Consider the following 16,196-nt stretch of genomic DNA (forward strand, 5'->3'; position numbering starts at 1 on the left):
TTTTGGACACTAAGGGCAATTTATCATGGCCAATCCACCTAACCTGACTTATATTTGGCAAAGCCCCCCCCCTCCCCCGCCCCGGCCCAGTTCCAACAGCACCTTCTTTACCCGTGGGGATATCCCCGCCCACACAAACTGACATCAAAAGCATTAAAACTTCCTGGAAAATGATTTTGGGATGACGATCGGGAGTTTCTGAAAACAAGAGACTCGGGAGTACCGTCATTTTCACTGTCTGCACCCGCCCTGCCATTGATGGCGGGAGCACATCCATTATGCTTGTTAATCGTGTTTTAGCATCGTAACTTGAATTAATTATTTTTTATTATATTGTTTATAATGAAACATTTTCAATAAACATTTTTTTTTAAATGAAGGTTGGTTGGGTGGAAGGTGAGGATAAAGGGAACTAATGTGGTCCTGGGAGGAAGGAGAAGGGACGGGAGAGGGGAAACCCCAGTTGAGGAGAAAATAAGATATAATAGAAGACAAAAGAAGAAATAAAAGAAGTGTTAGCATTAAGTTGCAGTATCTAATTAGACACAACTGAGATGGATAAACTGGGAGAATGGAAGAATCAGACAGGAATTAGTTATTTTACTGTAAATGTTGGTTGATATTCATCTCCAGTGCTGGGGATGGGCTAAGTCGAGGAAAATTGACCATGTGAAAGAGAAAGGTGGAAACTGAAAACAAAGTCAACAAACGTTTCTAGCTCCACGTGAGAGCAGGACTCAGCACCAAGTCATCAATGCACCAAAAAGGTGAGCAGGAAGCCAGAGTAAGACAGGAACAAGGAACGTTCCACAAAAAAGGCAGACAGGTAGCCACAGCAACATCTTTTAGTTGGAGGCAGAAATGAGAAATTTTTGTTCGAACAAATTCAGCCAGCTCATTGCTCACAACCCTCCTACTTTCCAACACAAACTAATATTGGCTTGTTTTCCCCCTCAGACTTGTGCTCACTCATAAGGTCAGATCATCCACAACTTCATTGGAGATGTTTATCTGACTCTTGGCACCAATATAATCTTATAGTTTGCTTTCCCATTTAGTAATACTTTTCACCCCACCGCTATCAAAATATTATGGTGGCAGTCTTCATCCCCAAATCACATTGCAATGTTTTCTTAATTTGACCATCTCACCTTTTCTTGCACAATTCGTTCAAAATCCACAATCATTCAACACATTCTCCTTTCCATTGCTGATTAGTTCAACTGTTCCCTCTATTGTTGATGTCCTTCTTTCAACAAACTATCAGGGCCTGGATCCCCATCACTCTCATTACAGCCTCCATTTTACTTGCACAAATTGGAAGACCTTAAACCCAAGTTTAAGTACCTACCACATTAATAATAATAATCTTTATTATCTTCACAAGTAGGCTTACATCAACACTGCAATGAAGTTACTGCGAAAATCCCCTCGTCGCCACATTCCGGCACCTGTTCGGGTACACCGAGGGAGAATTCAGAATGTCCAAATTACCTAACAGCACATCTTTTGGGAGGAAACAGGAGCACCTGAAGGAAATCCACGCAGTCACAGACATTTTATATCTTCTTTCCTTTCAATCTAGCTTCTGCCCTTTTCATAGTACTGAAATGAGCCCAACAAAAGTAATGAGCAAGATCCTGACTATGATGCTTTGATCTCCAGACATCATAAAGCAGTAATAGCCATGCCTTCCTTTTTTCTTGTCCAGTCATTAGCCTGGGCTGGGGCGAAGGTAATGGGGACAGTCTGCCTTTGGGGGTTGCCTTGGTTGGGCTCAGGGGACCCATAAGATTCTGTAACCACCCTCCCCCCACACCCAACTTACAGCAGCCTGCGCTGCTAAAGCTACTGGACTTCCCACATAGTATAGGCCTTCCCTCCGTCACCCTTAATAGACTCGAGAGTCAAGGGTTGGCAACCATCCAATGCTTTCCCCACCCGCTGTAAAATTTCAGACATGTTGGGGGCAGGCAGGTAGGCCAATCATTGGATAGTACAAGCCCCCTTTCAAATCAAATTTATGCAGGGGAGCATAAAATCCAGCCATGTGTAAAATCCTGTGTCATTGACAATCAACCTGTGTGTAGCAGTTACCAGACTGGTGCATTAAATTCAAAGTTTTTATTTGCTGGAATTGAGCAACAAATTTGTGAAAATAATAAAATTTGTTACAGGTGGTCAAAAGCACAACATGGTTACAGATTGTAAATCTACAGTCACACACAAAGAGAGACTATGGCTGAATTAATTATAGGTCATGTATCTTGGAGTAGCGCTGAACTTGGCGTATGACTTGATAACTTTATTCACAGCTTCCAAGAAATCTTTCTCGGTGGCAATTTTTCGGCGTGCTCGGATAGCAAACATTCCAGCTTCGGTGCAAACACTGCGGATCTCAGCTCCTACAAAGAAGTGGAGAACACCTTGAAGCTTGATAAAATCACTTTATTGTATGTTACTCAATCACCAGCAATAGATTTGTTCTGAAGATTCATCCACTAGGGTTGGCCAAAATAATTTTATGCAGGATCTGTACAGCCAACAGATAGGGAGATTTTCACCACATCCAAAATCCCAGCATCATTCTGTGCCAGCTGTTTACTGTTTTTGAGTAAAAGCAAATTACAGCGGATGCTGGAATCTGAAAAGAAAGAGAAAATGCAGGACAATCGCAGCAGGTCTGGCAGCATCGGTAGGGAGAGAAAAGAGCGAAGGTTTCGAGTCCAGGTGACCCATTGTCAAAGCATTGACAAAGGGTCATCTGGACTTGAAAAAGCTCTTTTCTCTCCCTACAGATGCTGCCAGACCTGCTGAGATTTCCCAGCATTTTCTCGATTGGACCCTGCTTTTGAATCAGGGTTTCTGGATCCCCGAGGTAAAAGGACAGTGCATCATCCAAGCAAGCTCAAAACTTATTGGAACCAATGGGTATTTAAAATGGCCATAATAGCATCCAAGGTCAGATTCCATAATCTAATACGACTTGTAACAGCTTGGCAACAAAATAATGTTGATAATGCGTTTTATAAATTGATTTTAAAAATATTTTGCTTGACTCACCTGTACTATTAGGACACAGTCGAGCAAGCAATTCAAATCTTATGTCCCTCTCCACACTCATAGAACGTGCATGGATTTTGAAAATGTGAGTTCGGCCCTGAAATGAGAATCAAACACAACTTATTAAAAAATTGTGGGTTATATGCCAGCATTTCCCAAACTGGAGGTTACAGGCTCTGTCGCAGTCATCAGTTGCATATTTCCAAATGAAAAGTAAATCTTTCACATTTAATGGTTTTAGTTATGACAGAAACATTTAATGGGTAAAACTGGTGGGAAGTGGCATAAGTGCAACAATATTACACTTTGTAAAATGTTTTCACTAATTTATAGCCCATATAAAACGACAGTGCTTTTTGTACAAGGACTAGAGACATTTAATAAAGTTTCACAAAATGCATTTCATTAACAAGTCAAGTTGTAAACCAGAATAAATGCAATTCTTGATAAAAACTAATGAATCTGAAAAAATACTTAATTTCCCAATGCATTTGGCACAGTATTTCCATACCTCAAGATCTGGTAAACTGAATTCAATTTTGCGGTCTAAACGCCCAGGTCTCATCAGAGCTGGATCCAAGGTATCAGGCCTGTTTGTGGCCATTAGTACTTTAATATTGCCCCTCGGATCAAAACCATCAAGTTGGTTAATGAGCTCCAGCATTGTTCGTTGAACTTCATTGTCACCACCAGCACCATCATCAAAACGAGCGCCTTGGAGAAAAGAGAATAAATGATCAACTGCTATTAGACATGCGGCAGTAAGGGTTTGAAATACAGAAAATAGGGCTATTTAGCCTGTTCTTTTTTAATGTTGGCTTGTCACTTGATAATTGCGGTGGTGCTATACATCTTAAATGAAAAAAAGTGTCCAACCAGAAGACACTTTTAGGTCCAGATATTGGTGGGTGAATTAGAAACCCTGAAATTTGTGTTTTCTTGTATTGAGGGGGTGTCTTTTTTCTTTCCTTTTAAAAAATAAATTTAGAGTACCCAATGATTTTTTTTATCCAATTAAGATTAGCGTGGCCAATCCACCTAACCTGCACATCTTTGGGTTGTAGGGGTGAAACCCACGCAGACACAGGGAGAACATGCAAACTCCACACGGACAGCGACCCCAGGGCCGGGATCAAATCCAGGTCCTCAGCGCCGTAGGCAGCAGTGCTAACCACTGAGCCACCGTGCCGCCCTGCTTTTTTCTTTCAAGTTAAACTAGATTACCACCAGGAAGTCAGTCTGATTGAAAGGCTTTCACGCAAGAAACACTCTGGAAGATTTCACTGGAGCAGGTAGGGAGTCTGCAGTTGCTAGTGGCGTTCGATGGCAGGGAAGCAGGTCATTTGGTGGGCTGGGAGAAAGCACTCCTGCACCATCTGACCCACATTCAATGTCGAAAGGCACATAGGAATTAGGAGCAGAAGTAGTCCTGCTCTGCCATTCACTCAGATCATGGCTGAACTCTTCCTGGTCTCAAATCCACCTCCCTGCCTGTTCCCCATAACGCTTTAACCCGTTAAAAAAAAAACAGAAATATATCGATGTCCTTCTTGAAACCATTTAATGATTCAAACTCCGCCGCACTATGGGGCAGCGAGTTCCACAAATTTACTAGCCTCTGCAAGAAGTAGTTCCTCCTCATCTCAGTTTTAAATCTAAAGGGCACATACCCTTTCTCTGTTTTTGCCTCCCTTGAGCCACCAGGTTTCCCGTGATCTGACAAACTTGACTGGCCATGGTTAAGCCTATTAGATATTTTGTAATTGCCCATTTTGAGAGCCAGGTGGCTTCCCGCCTTCAAACTCAAACCGGGTGAGAAGAAGACAGGTTGGGGTCAGGTCTGAAATGTTTACATCTCACACGACTCTAACCCACCTATCGTTGGGGTTAAAATGACACTTTTGATTCAGTATATTAGTTAAGCTTTTTTAACCTTATCCCCTCAAACAAAAATGTGCAATTTAAAATTAGGTACACTATTCTTGTAAAAACATTCTGAACACAGAAATTATGAAAAATGAAAATGAAAAATGATTGAAAACCACTCAAAATTAGATCATTCTATAAAATTGAATTACTGATCTTAACTTAGTTTACAAAATATTCAAGACTTGTTCTATCAAATTACAATAGTAAATTGAAAAGACTAATTAATATGCTCTAAGTGAAGACTTCCGGTGACGGCAGGCGGGAAGCAGTCCCACAATGGAGGGCTCCCGATCAGGAACGGCATTTTCGGGGCTTTAAGCCCGGTCCCAGGGTCCACGGAGGCGGCAAAAGCAGGGAGAAGGCACAGAGGAGGCACAGTAAAGGAGCATGTCAAGGGTGAGCAAAAAAACGGCCTTAAAAAAACAGCCGGTGAGTGGAAAGGTCACCGCCGGGTCACCAAGGAAAATGGAGGCTGGAGCACCAGGGGAGGCCGCATTGCTTACGGCTGAAGAAATAACTAAGGTGATGGCTACGGAATTCGAAAGGCAGTTTACAAGATACATGGAGACAATGAGGAAGGGGATGAGGGAGGTTTTGAGTGTGCTGGTGGAGGAGGTGATTTCCCCTGAGACGACAGCGGTGGCGAGCGCAGTGGCGGAGGTGCGGGAGCAAGGGGAGGCGCTGAAGGAAGTGGAGGATACATTATTGCAGCACGGTGATCAACTTGCCTCGATGGGGAAGGAGATGCGGAAGGTGATGGAGATTAACAAGGATCTGCGAGGAAAAATGGAAGACCTGGTAAACAGATCCAGGCAACAGAATTTGAGGATTGTGGGGCTGTCCGAAGGAGTTGAAGGACCGAGGCCGACTGAGTACTTGGGGGGGGGGGGGGGGGGGAGGCTGCGGCCATCAGAGCCTGGCAGAACAGGGTCCAAGTGGTCTAGCCGGGGTGGAAAATTGGGGGGGAAGGAACCGAGGATTGGGGGGGGTGAGTTTTACAAGAGGCAGTGGACGGGAGGAGTTTGTGGGGGGTGGGGGGGGGGTGTTTACAACTCTTGGGTATCATGTACGGTACTCTTTCAGAGGTTGGATGGCGTTGAGTGTAGGAGGGAGGGAAGAGAGTGGACTCTATAGGTTAATGGTGACCATGGGTGGTCCCAGACTCTTTTTTCTTTTTCTGTTTTTTGTTTACACCATGGGAGGGTTTGTTTTATTGGATGCGCATATTGACAGGTGGGCCATTGTTTGGGGTGGTGGGAGGATGGGATCGTTGTTATTGTTAAGGGGATTGATTTTGTATTTGTTACCGTTTACTGTCGGTGGGTGGGGGGGGGGGGGGGGGGGGGGGGGGTAAAGTTTGAAGGAAAATGTGAAAATGGAGAATAAAAATGCTCTAAGTGAGTGCTTCCATTTGAGAAGTTGATTCAGTAAGGACACACATAAATTGGGCCTCATTTACAATTGTGTTAACGTTTCCAAAGTTTGCTGAAGTAAATAAAGAGTTTCCAGATTATTGTTACCCTCTAATGACACAATGCAACCATTTAGAAACTTAGAAAATAGAAGCAGGACGCCGCCATTTGGCCCTTCGAGCCTGCTCAGTCATTTATTATGATCATGCTTGATCATCAAGTTCAATACCCTGATCTTGCCTTCCCACCCTCCCCCGCCCCGAAATCCCTTGATCTCTTTAGCCCCAAGAGCTATATCTAATTCCTTCTTGAAATTACACAACGTTTTGGCCTCAACTACATTTTGTGTGAGCGAATTCCACAGATTCACCACTCTGGGTGAAGAAACTTCTCCTCACCTCAGTCCTAAAAGATTTACCCCTCAGCCTCAAACTATGACCCCTAGTTCTGGACTTCCCCACCATCGAGAACATTCTTTCTGAATCTACCCTGTATAATCCTGTTAGAATTTTATAAACTTCTATGAGATTCCCTCTCACTCTTCTAAACTTCAATGAATATAATCCTAACCGACTTAGTCTCTCCTTATATGACAGTCTGCCATCCCAGGAATCAGCCTGGTAAAACTTCACTCCACTCCCACCATAGCAAGAATATCCTTCCTCAGATAAGGACACCATAACTCCACACAATACTTCAGGTGTGGCCTCACCGATGCCCTATACGATTGCAGGAAAACATTTCTATTCCTATATTCAAATTCTCTTGCTATGAAGGCCAACATACCATTTGCATTCTTTACTGCCTGTTGTACCTGTGCTTAGTATCAGCGACTGATTCACGAGGACACTAAGGTCTCGCTGAGTATCCACCTCTCCCAATTTACACCCAAATAATAATCTGCGTTCCTATTTTTGATACCGAAGCGCTTAACCTCACATTTATCCACATTATACTGCATCTGCCATGCATATGGCCACTCACTCAGCCTGTCCAAATACCACTGAAGCATCTCTGTATCCTCCTCATAGCTCACCCTCCCACCCAACTTTGTATCATCTGCAAATTTGGAGATGCTACATTTAGTGCTCTCATCCAAATCATTAATATATAGTGTGAACAGTTGGAGCCCGCACAGATCCCTGCAGTACCCCAATAGTCACTGCCTGCCAATCAGAAAAAGACCCATTTATTCCAACTTTGTGCTTCCTGTCTGCTAACCAGCTTTCTTTTAAAAAAAAAAATATTTTTATTCTCCTCCGTTTTCATCCAAATTTACACCCACCAACAAACAATTCACGGTAACAAATACAATGTCAATCCCCTGGCCAACAATCCGTTCCTCCCACCAACCCCAAAACAACCTTCAACATTTTAAATACAAACATCAAAGAAAAGGAATAAGGAATCCATCATCGCCCCATACATAGTCACCAACAACATACACAGTTCAAACACACACCCCAGTGTTCGATGTCATCCAACTCCTGAAAGTGCGTAATAAACAAAGCCCATGAATTGTAGAACCCTTCCATCCTTCCCCTCAATTCAAACTTCGCCTTCCCGAGTGTTAAAAACTCCAACAGATCCCCCCTGACATGCCAGGGCACAGGGTGGAGAAGCTGACCTCCACCCCAACAGGACCCGCCTTCGGCCGATCAACGAGGCGAACGCTAAAACATCTGCCTCCGGACCAATTTCCAACCCCGGCCGATCCGATACCCCGAATATAGCTTCCGTGTACCACTTTTGAAATCAGCCTGAAGACCTCCCTCCAATACCCCTCCAGCTTTGGACAGGACCAAAACATATGAACGTGGTTTTGGGGCCCCCTCCACAACGTTCACAAAAACCTTCTAGCCCCTCAAAGAATCGGCTCATCCTTGCCTTTGTGAGGTGCGCCCTACACCACCTTCAGCTATATCAGCCCCAACCTCGCAAATGAAGTTGAAGCATTCACCCTCCGGAGCACCTTACACCACAACCCCTCCTCCATTCCCTCTCCCAACTCTTCCTCCCACTTTGTCTTAATCCCCTCCAGTGGAGTCTTCTCTTCTCCCAGAATCGTCCCATAAATCGCTGACACCACCCCCTTCTCCATTCCCCCTGTCGTCAGCACCTCCTCCACTAACCAGCTTTCTATCCATCTCAGGACACTACCCGCAATCCCATGCGCTTTAACTTTACACATTAATCTGCCATGTAAGACCTTGTTGAAAGCCTTCTGAAATTCTAAATAAACCACATCCGCCGGTTGTCCCTGGTCAACTCTACTGGTTACATCTTCAAAGAATTCTAGTAGATTTGTCCAGCATGATTTTTCTTTTGTAAATCCATGCTGACTTTGTCTGATTACATCACTGCTTTCCAAATTTGCTCAGTCTATTTCTTGATTAGATCTCCTTACACGTATTCATATATTTTCAAATTGTCATTTAGCCTTGAAACAACTCTTTCTCTAAAGAAAAGATGTACAAGTACCTCCAATTGCATCAATCTCATCAAAGAATATTAAACAAGCTTTCTTTGTTCTTGCCATCTCAAAAAGTTCACGAACCATTCGAGCACCCTAAATGCAATAAAAATTATTGTTAAGTATATCTAGAACAATTCTAGTTCTATAATAATGCGGTAGAGGTTACATTCAAGTAGATTTTCTTTTACTTGTATGAAATTACAAGAAAGGTTCTGCAAATTATTAACTAGAACCTTCCACTTGGAATCTGGGCTTCCGTCATTTCAGGAATTAGGTATGAAGAGGTCGAATTTCGAATGGACTACAGAAGATATAAAATGGATGCAGCCTGATTATAAAATGGACTCTGTCAATGTTCTTGACCCCATGTTATTATCAGAGTCTGCTGCTGAAGTAGTAAAGCTTTGTGCAAAACAAGTGATCCACAACCAGATGCATCCGGAGAGACAATGAGCTGTTGGCAACCTTTGCCCAATGTCTGTATTCTTAGCTGCTTGTAACTGACACAGGGGCCTCAAATTAAGGAACTAGCAAGGAATGAGGAAGGATATGTTCAACGTGGCTGGACTATTGACCCCATGACTTTATGTAACCATTATCTATGTAATGAATTGATCGGGTAAGGCAAACTGCCAATTAGAGACTATAGGAGCTAACTTGTAGCCATTTATGGCATTGAAGATGCATGTTATGAATTGTCACGCGAACAGAATTGATTGGGTATATGTAAAATTCGAATGCAAACTAATTCCGCTTTCTTTCTGTATATTAACCCAGTGCGGCCTCAGCTCAGGTGAAAAAAGGTGCTGCACAGACCGTGGGGGTCAAAGGCCTTTTCTCCCAAAGCTCTGAAAATTAATAAATTGCTTCTTTACTCACTCAAAGGTCTATTCGTGAATATTTTCACCTACAGTAATTAAAATTATCACAGAATAATTGTTAGAATTGAGCTGAAATGAGTGATCAAAACTGAAAGATTTGCTTCAATGTCTGGAAAAGAAGTGCAATAAAAGTTATCAGTCTTTACCTCTCCAACATACTTCTGCACCAGTTCAGATCCAATCACTCTTATGAAGCAGGCATCCGTCCTGTTTGCGACAGCTCGTGCACAGAGAGTTTTGCCTGTTCCTGGTGGCCCAAATAACAGCACTCCCTTCGGTGGTTCAATACCAAGGTTCACAAAACGTTCTGGCTGAAAGTCAAACAGACAGCTGACTTATTATAATTCTTTCTTTGCTGGTGTAACTTAAAAAAAAAAAAATTAGAGTACCCAATTCGTGGGCAATTTAATGTGGCCAATTCACCTACCCTGCACATCTTTGGCTTCTGGGGGCAAAACCCACACAAACATGGGGAGAATGTGAAAACTCCACACAGACAGTGACCCAGAGCCGGGATCGAGCCTGGGACCTCAGCGCTGTGAGGCAGCAGTACTAACCACTGCACCACCGTGCTGCCCCTGGTGTAACTTTTTTGATTTAGCAGAATTGCCAGACAAAGCTGTAACATCTATGGTGTTAGAATAGAAAGAATAGAAAAAACAATCACATTTACCCAGTTAATTGGTTGTTTACATCCTCATTTACCGGCAGTTCGGTTCCCCCCCACCACAACTCTGTTGTTTCCAACAGACAATAGTACCGACATTACTGCACAATCAAACTGGATCTTAAAAACCAGTATACATTGCTTAGGATTTACTATGATGTTTCCCACCAGATGTATACTTACATGCAGCAAAGGAGTTTCCACAACCTCCCTTAATTTCTCTATCTGTTCTTTGCAGCCACCAACATCACTGTAGGTTACATCTGGCTTTTCTTCCACCTGAAAATGTATTGAAGAATTAATTACTTAAACGGATTCAAATTTACCCAGCAAATACAATTTTTTATGTCAATAGTATTCTGGGAGGAGTAAAGAACAGACAAATTATTAGTCTTGCAAGTTCAAATACTTGGTTCATTAAGGACCTTGAAAAAAAACATTAGTGAACAATAAAACCCCAGGAATAGTAAAGGCTGGTTTATAAAATTAAGGTGATCATTCTTCCCAAAGACACAGTTCTACTTTGTTTAAAGGAACAAGCAAACTGAAACAAGATGCCTGTCTGCCACTAATAATAGAAAACAGCCCTCTAGCCATAAAAACTGTTCTCTAAACATTTGAATTTTGATTCCAAATACAATGACAAACTTAAAGATGAAATAGTTAGATTTGAACTGTAGATTTGAAGGGAGTAATAACTCACAATATTGAGCTGGAAAGATTACAGAGCCCACTAGGTAAATGTAATCTATTTATTTGAAAGCTCCATTTCTGAATTATTTATACTTGTAAACAAAGTGATCCTGACGATAATATTTTGTTATGGTGTTTTGAATCCGACAATATCTTGTTAATATTCTCACCCAAAGTTTTAAAGGGGCCTGCAATATTATAAACTTATCCAAGGCAACTATTAAAACTACACTGAATGTAACAAAGTTATCTGGTTGCCTTACCTCAGGTATTGTCCTGGATGAGCTGAAATTCCCACCAATTAAACCCAAAAAAGATTGCAGCTATTGCCTTTGGCTTTTGACTCTGCTCACTAGCCACAGATTCTATCCCCCTTCCTGGCCAGGGCAATCTGCAACCCTGTCATCCTGCTTGGCAGATTTGAACTTCCAAATCCATAACCCCTCCATCACCAAGTTCCACATTCATAATATTGCTAGTCTCTGCCCCTGTCCTGCTTGAACATTTTTTCAAGCTTTTGATACTATCAGACTCGTCTATTTCAGCATTCTCCTCCCAGGCCTCTCATTTTCCACCCTCCATAAATTCGAGCTCATTCCAATTTAAAAAAAATTCATGTATGCGGCAAGGCCCGTCCCCAAGGTGATGATGAGCCACCTTCTTGATCCACTGCAGTCCAGGTGATGTATGTGCAACCATTGTGCTTTTAGGTTGGCAATTTCAAGATTTTGACCCAACAATGGATGAAAGAATGGTGATACATTTCCAAGTCATGATGGTGTGACCTCCCCATGCATCTGCTGCACTTATTCTTCTGGGTGGTTGGGAAGATGCTGACTTGCACCAAGTCCTGTTCACTTATCAGCCCTGTGTTTACTGATCTATATTGCTTTGTTGCCCCTATCGCACGTGCTTACTGGCCTACATTGTTTTGTGGGCCCATACACCTTTCAAAATTTTCATCCTAGTGTTAAAACGCCTAATTCCCCATAGCATTACCCCTTCTTAATCTCTTCAGCCCCACACTGCAGAGTGAACTCTGTTTACCATAATCTCTGGCCTCTACTGATTCCCTCATTTTCTTCACCATACCAATGACAACCTTGCCTTCATTTGTTTTAGCTCCAAGCTCTAGAATTAGCTTCCTAATCTAGTGCACCCCTGTCCTTAAAGACTACCTCAACTGTTTTTCTTTGATTCAGTGTGAATTACACCAAATTATGATTACACTCCTGCAATATGTCTTGGAACATTCTACCATGCGAAAGGCACCAGCTAATTGCAAGTTGTTGCTGTTGGACTTACCTGCATCATGGTAACTGTGGGATCAATCTTTGGAGGCAGTGGAATATGAATTTGGTATTTGTTTCGGTCAACACTAAAATTTAAAAAAAGGATATTAAATTGTGTCACAGTTTGAAATAAAATAGCTTTATATTGATTATAACAAATATAAAATGAACATTGGGAGTCTGAAACTATCTTACATTTGATAAACTAAAATGTAATACAAGAAATGCATATCAGCTGAAACATAAGAACAACAAAAGATTTTGTTCATACCCAACTCTCATTCCTTCCTCAATGTCAGTGGGAGCTACCTGGTCACTCAAATCAACCACAAATTTTGCAAACTGTTTCACATTAATGATGTACTTGGGATCTTCTGAATCTGCATTAATGATTTTTGTACATCTACGAAAGGAAAAAAAAAAGCATTCTGATTCATCTTTTCATTAAGCTTCAGCAAGTGACAATATATAATCGTAGGCTTGGATTTATATTTGTAACAATTTGTAAACTCCCTTTAAACAGCCTCAAACCCATCTTCCAAAGCATGGCAGTCAAAACAAGTGACAACTTTCTACAACATCCTGCTTGGAAGTCAGGATCACCTAAAATTAGCTGCACCAAAATAGGTCTATATACAAAGGTTTTGCTCACTAGATATGTCCACTGTGCATTTGGTTGGTACACGGTCAAGAAAAATATAATGCATTTTTTTGAATTTCTTCAAGTTCATACATACATTCATCATTTGAGTGAATGATCAGTCAATTGATGCAGCTTATGATGTGACAAACTCATGACATTAAGGAACTGCTATCTGTAGGTTTAAATGAAGACAGGACGGAGACTCATGTTGATGATTCATTCAGTGGCATTTTCTGAACTTGCTCAAATACTGAGATTTTATTTTTCTATGAACCAATTAGAGTCTGGAGGGATAGCCTGAAGGCTGGTGGTAGGGAGACTGCCCATTTCAGCGACAATAAAAATGTGAGTTACCATGGGAAAAAACAATTCTCATCCACATTATTCCTTGTGGGAGTATTTAATCAAAGGCGTTCAAGAAGAAATCAATTTTATTATCTTCAAGTTCAAGAAGAGGTTTTAAAATTGAGAATTAATTGCTTCCTCATGTACTTTTTCTCAAGATTCAAATGGTTTATATTATCAGAATGGAGTCATTATTATGTAAACAATATCACATCAAACACAGACTTGTTCAAATACTGAGATTTTAGTTTTCAACAATTTAGATTTTAGAGAGTAATTAGCACTGTGGCTTCACAGCGCCAGGGTCCCAGGTTCGATTCCTCGCTGGGTCACTGTCTGTGCGGAGTCTGCACATTCTCCCCGTATCGGCGTGGGTTTCCTCCGGGTGCTCCGGTTTCCTCCCACAGACCAAAGACGTGCAGGTTAGGGGGATTGGCCATGAGAGACCAAAAAGGTTAGGAGGGGTTGTTGGGTTACAGGGATAGGGTGGAAGCGATGGCTTAAGTGGGTCGGTGCAGACTCGATGGGCCGAATGGCCTCCTTCTGCACTGTATGTATGTTCTACGTTCTGTTCAGACATTTACACAAGTTGAGTTCTGTTATGACATGGACGATGGGGAAAATGGAAGGATGGCGGTCTCCAAATATTCATGTGCATTAGCGCCAGTATAGCAAGGTCAAAAATTACTATTCCCTGCACACGTCTATAATACAACATTAGGTTGTGTTTTCTGTCAATAACCTGCAGATTAGGTTCGGAGGCAGGGAGATACTTTGGGAACAAATTAGTTCAAAAATATTGTACATCTATTCACAAGGAATGAAAAACAATTGAATTAAGGCTATACATGGGTTAGAGTCCATATGACAAGAAAGAAAAAGTCTCAACAATATTTGGGAAATTCAGAACTTTCTCCTTCCGTTTGAGAATTTAAAAATTCATACCTTGCAACCTGCAAAGGTTGCTCACTTTGCAGAGTCTGTTTGTCTGCTGCCAGATCCCATAGCGCTGGAGGAGCCAGACCAGTGTCAGACTCTTTGATACCTACACAGAAGAGTTGAGTCTTTAAAAATGTATTACTTTGAACAAAGTAAAATTGGAATAACTAAATTCCACATGTAAAGAAAAACCACTCTCTCTCAGATGGTGATTTTTAAAAAATCTAGTAAATTTGGTTATTTTGGATTAAGTTACCACACAAGCATTGTAACAATGGGGGTGGATTGTTATACAACTAAGAGAAGGGTCCTCAAATAGCCCCTTCCTTAATTAATGCAGGGACCAGCACGAATACAAAAGTGTTTGCAACCATCTTCAGACAGATGTGTAGAGGGGTGATGAATCAGTTTCCTCCTCAAAGTGCCTACCAACACTGATGCAATACTTCAGTCCATTTGATTCACTCAATGTGATACCACACTGGATGTAGCAAAGGTGCTTAGTTTGTGTTCTGCCAGGCAGTTGACAAGATTTTCTAGCTGCACTGTAAGGCAGACAGACATCGTCGCCCGCAGACACTGTGCAAATTCACTGTTCTGCTGACCTTAGCTCACTAGAGGGGACAAAAGAGCATGATTTAAAGGCGACTATGTTCCTTTAACTATAGTAACCCTGATCAACACCATAATTCTAAGTTATTGTTGTCATCTGCACAGATCCTATTTGGTAGGGACAATTAGTTACCACATGCATCTTGGGGAATGTGAGCTCCCTATATAATCGTAGGCTTGGATTTACATTTTCGGTTGTATAAATAGAGCCAGCCAATTAGGTAGCGGCTAGAGAGAGACCAGTAGCGAAGTACTGGTCTTGTGTAAATATTAGCGTAAATAAAGTTACGTTTCATTTGACTCAAGAATTCGTGTTGGACTCTTTGTCACAAAAGTTATACAAAAGCATACTGTACAATAGGAATTTAGCAAGGAAATTCTTTATACGTGACTTCCATTTGTGACTGAGTCAAACAAACTAGATGTTAAAATGTAGAAACTAATTATAGCATGTTTGAAATTAAGTAGATGAAAAATAGTTCACTGCTCTGGTGAGAAGAGAAAGCAGACCGATGAAATGTATTTTGGCAGTGGGATTAAGAGCAATTTATGCCATCACTTCAGACACTTAGAGCCTTGCAGACTATAATACTATATAGCATTAGTTTGTACACACCATCTGATCCACATAGAACATACAGTGCAGAAGGAGGCCATTTGGCCCATCAAGTCTGCACCGACCCACTTAAGCACTCACTTCCACCCTATCCCAGTAACCCAATAACCCTTGTTAACGTTTTTTGGACACCAAGGGCAATTGAGCATGGCCAATTCACCTAACCTGCACATCTTTGGACTGTGGGAGGAAACCTACTCAGACACAGGGAAAACATGCAGACTCCGCACATACAGTGACCCAGCGGGGAATCGAGCCTGGGACCCTGGCGCTGTGAAGCCACAGTGCTCACCACTGTGTTACCACGCTGCCCCCAAAGTTCCAAGTTGGAATTACTTTAACAAATGGCTCATTGTGATTCTACTGAAATGTTGTGATTTGTATGTCAGATCAGTCCAAATCCATACACTTGAAGACAAATGCAATTCTGCATTTCTGAAGATAAATATGGATCAAACACAATATACATTGACCCCATTAATTAAAATACTGCCAGCAGCAAACTTTATGTTGAACACATTTTCTTTTCATCTGAATATTTGAATCCAATGGTTGACACCATCATCAGCTATTTACAGAATCGTTACAGCACCGGAGGCCATTCAGTCCACCATGTCTGCACCAGCAC

General features: G+C 41.7%; 1 protein-coding gene across 1 annotated transcript in view; it reads right to left on the reverse strand.

Annotated features, from left to right (window-relative positions):
* Positions 1-2,109: 2,109 nt before the first annotated feature.
* The window catches only part of psmc2 (proteasome 26S subunit, ATPase 2), a 29,058-nt gene continuing 14,971 nt past the window's right edge, over positions 2,110-16,196 (reverse strand). Inside the window, exons 4-12 of the mRNA XM_072471327.1 lie at positions 14,347-14,446; positions 12,685-12,816; positions 12,427-12,499; positions 10,612-10,707; positions 9,908-10,072; positions 8,886-8,973; positions 3,575-3,777; positions 3,064-3,160; positions 2,110-2,405 (exon numbers count right to left, since the gene is read on the reverse strand). Coding sequence (XP_072327428.1) covers positions 2,248-2,405; positions 3,064-3,160; positions 3,575-3,777; positions 8,886-8,973; positions 9,908-10,072; positions 10,612-10,707; positions 12,427-12,499; positions 12,685-12,816; positions 14,347-14,446 — 1,112 coding nt within the window. The 3' untranslated portion in view covers positions 2,110-2,247. The remainder of the gene's footprint in view (positions 2,406-3,063; positions 3,161-3,574; positions 3,778-8,885; positions 8,974-9,907; positions 10,073-10,611; positions 10,708-12,426; positions 12,500-12,684; positions 12,817-14,346; positions 14,447-16,196) is intronic.

Source organism: Scyliorhinus torazame, chromosome 13, assembly GCF_047496885.1.
Source record: "Scyliorhinus torazame isolate Kashiwa2021f chromosome 13, sScyTor2.1, whole genome shotgun sequence".
NCBI lineage: Eukaryota > Metazoa > Chordata > Chondrichthyes > Carcharhiniformes > Scyliorhinidae > Scyliorhinus > Scyliorhinus torazame.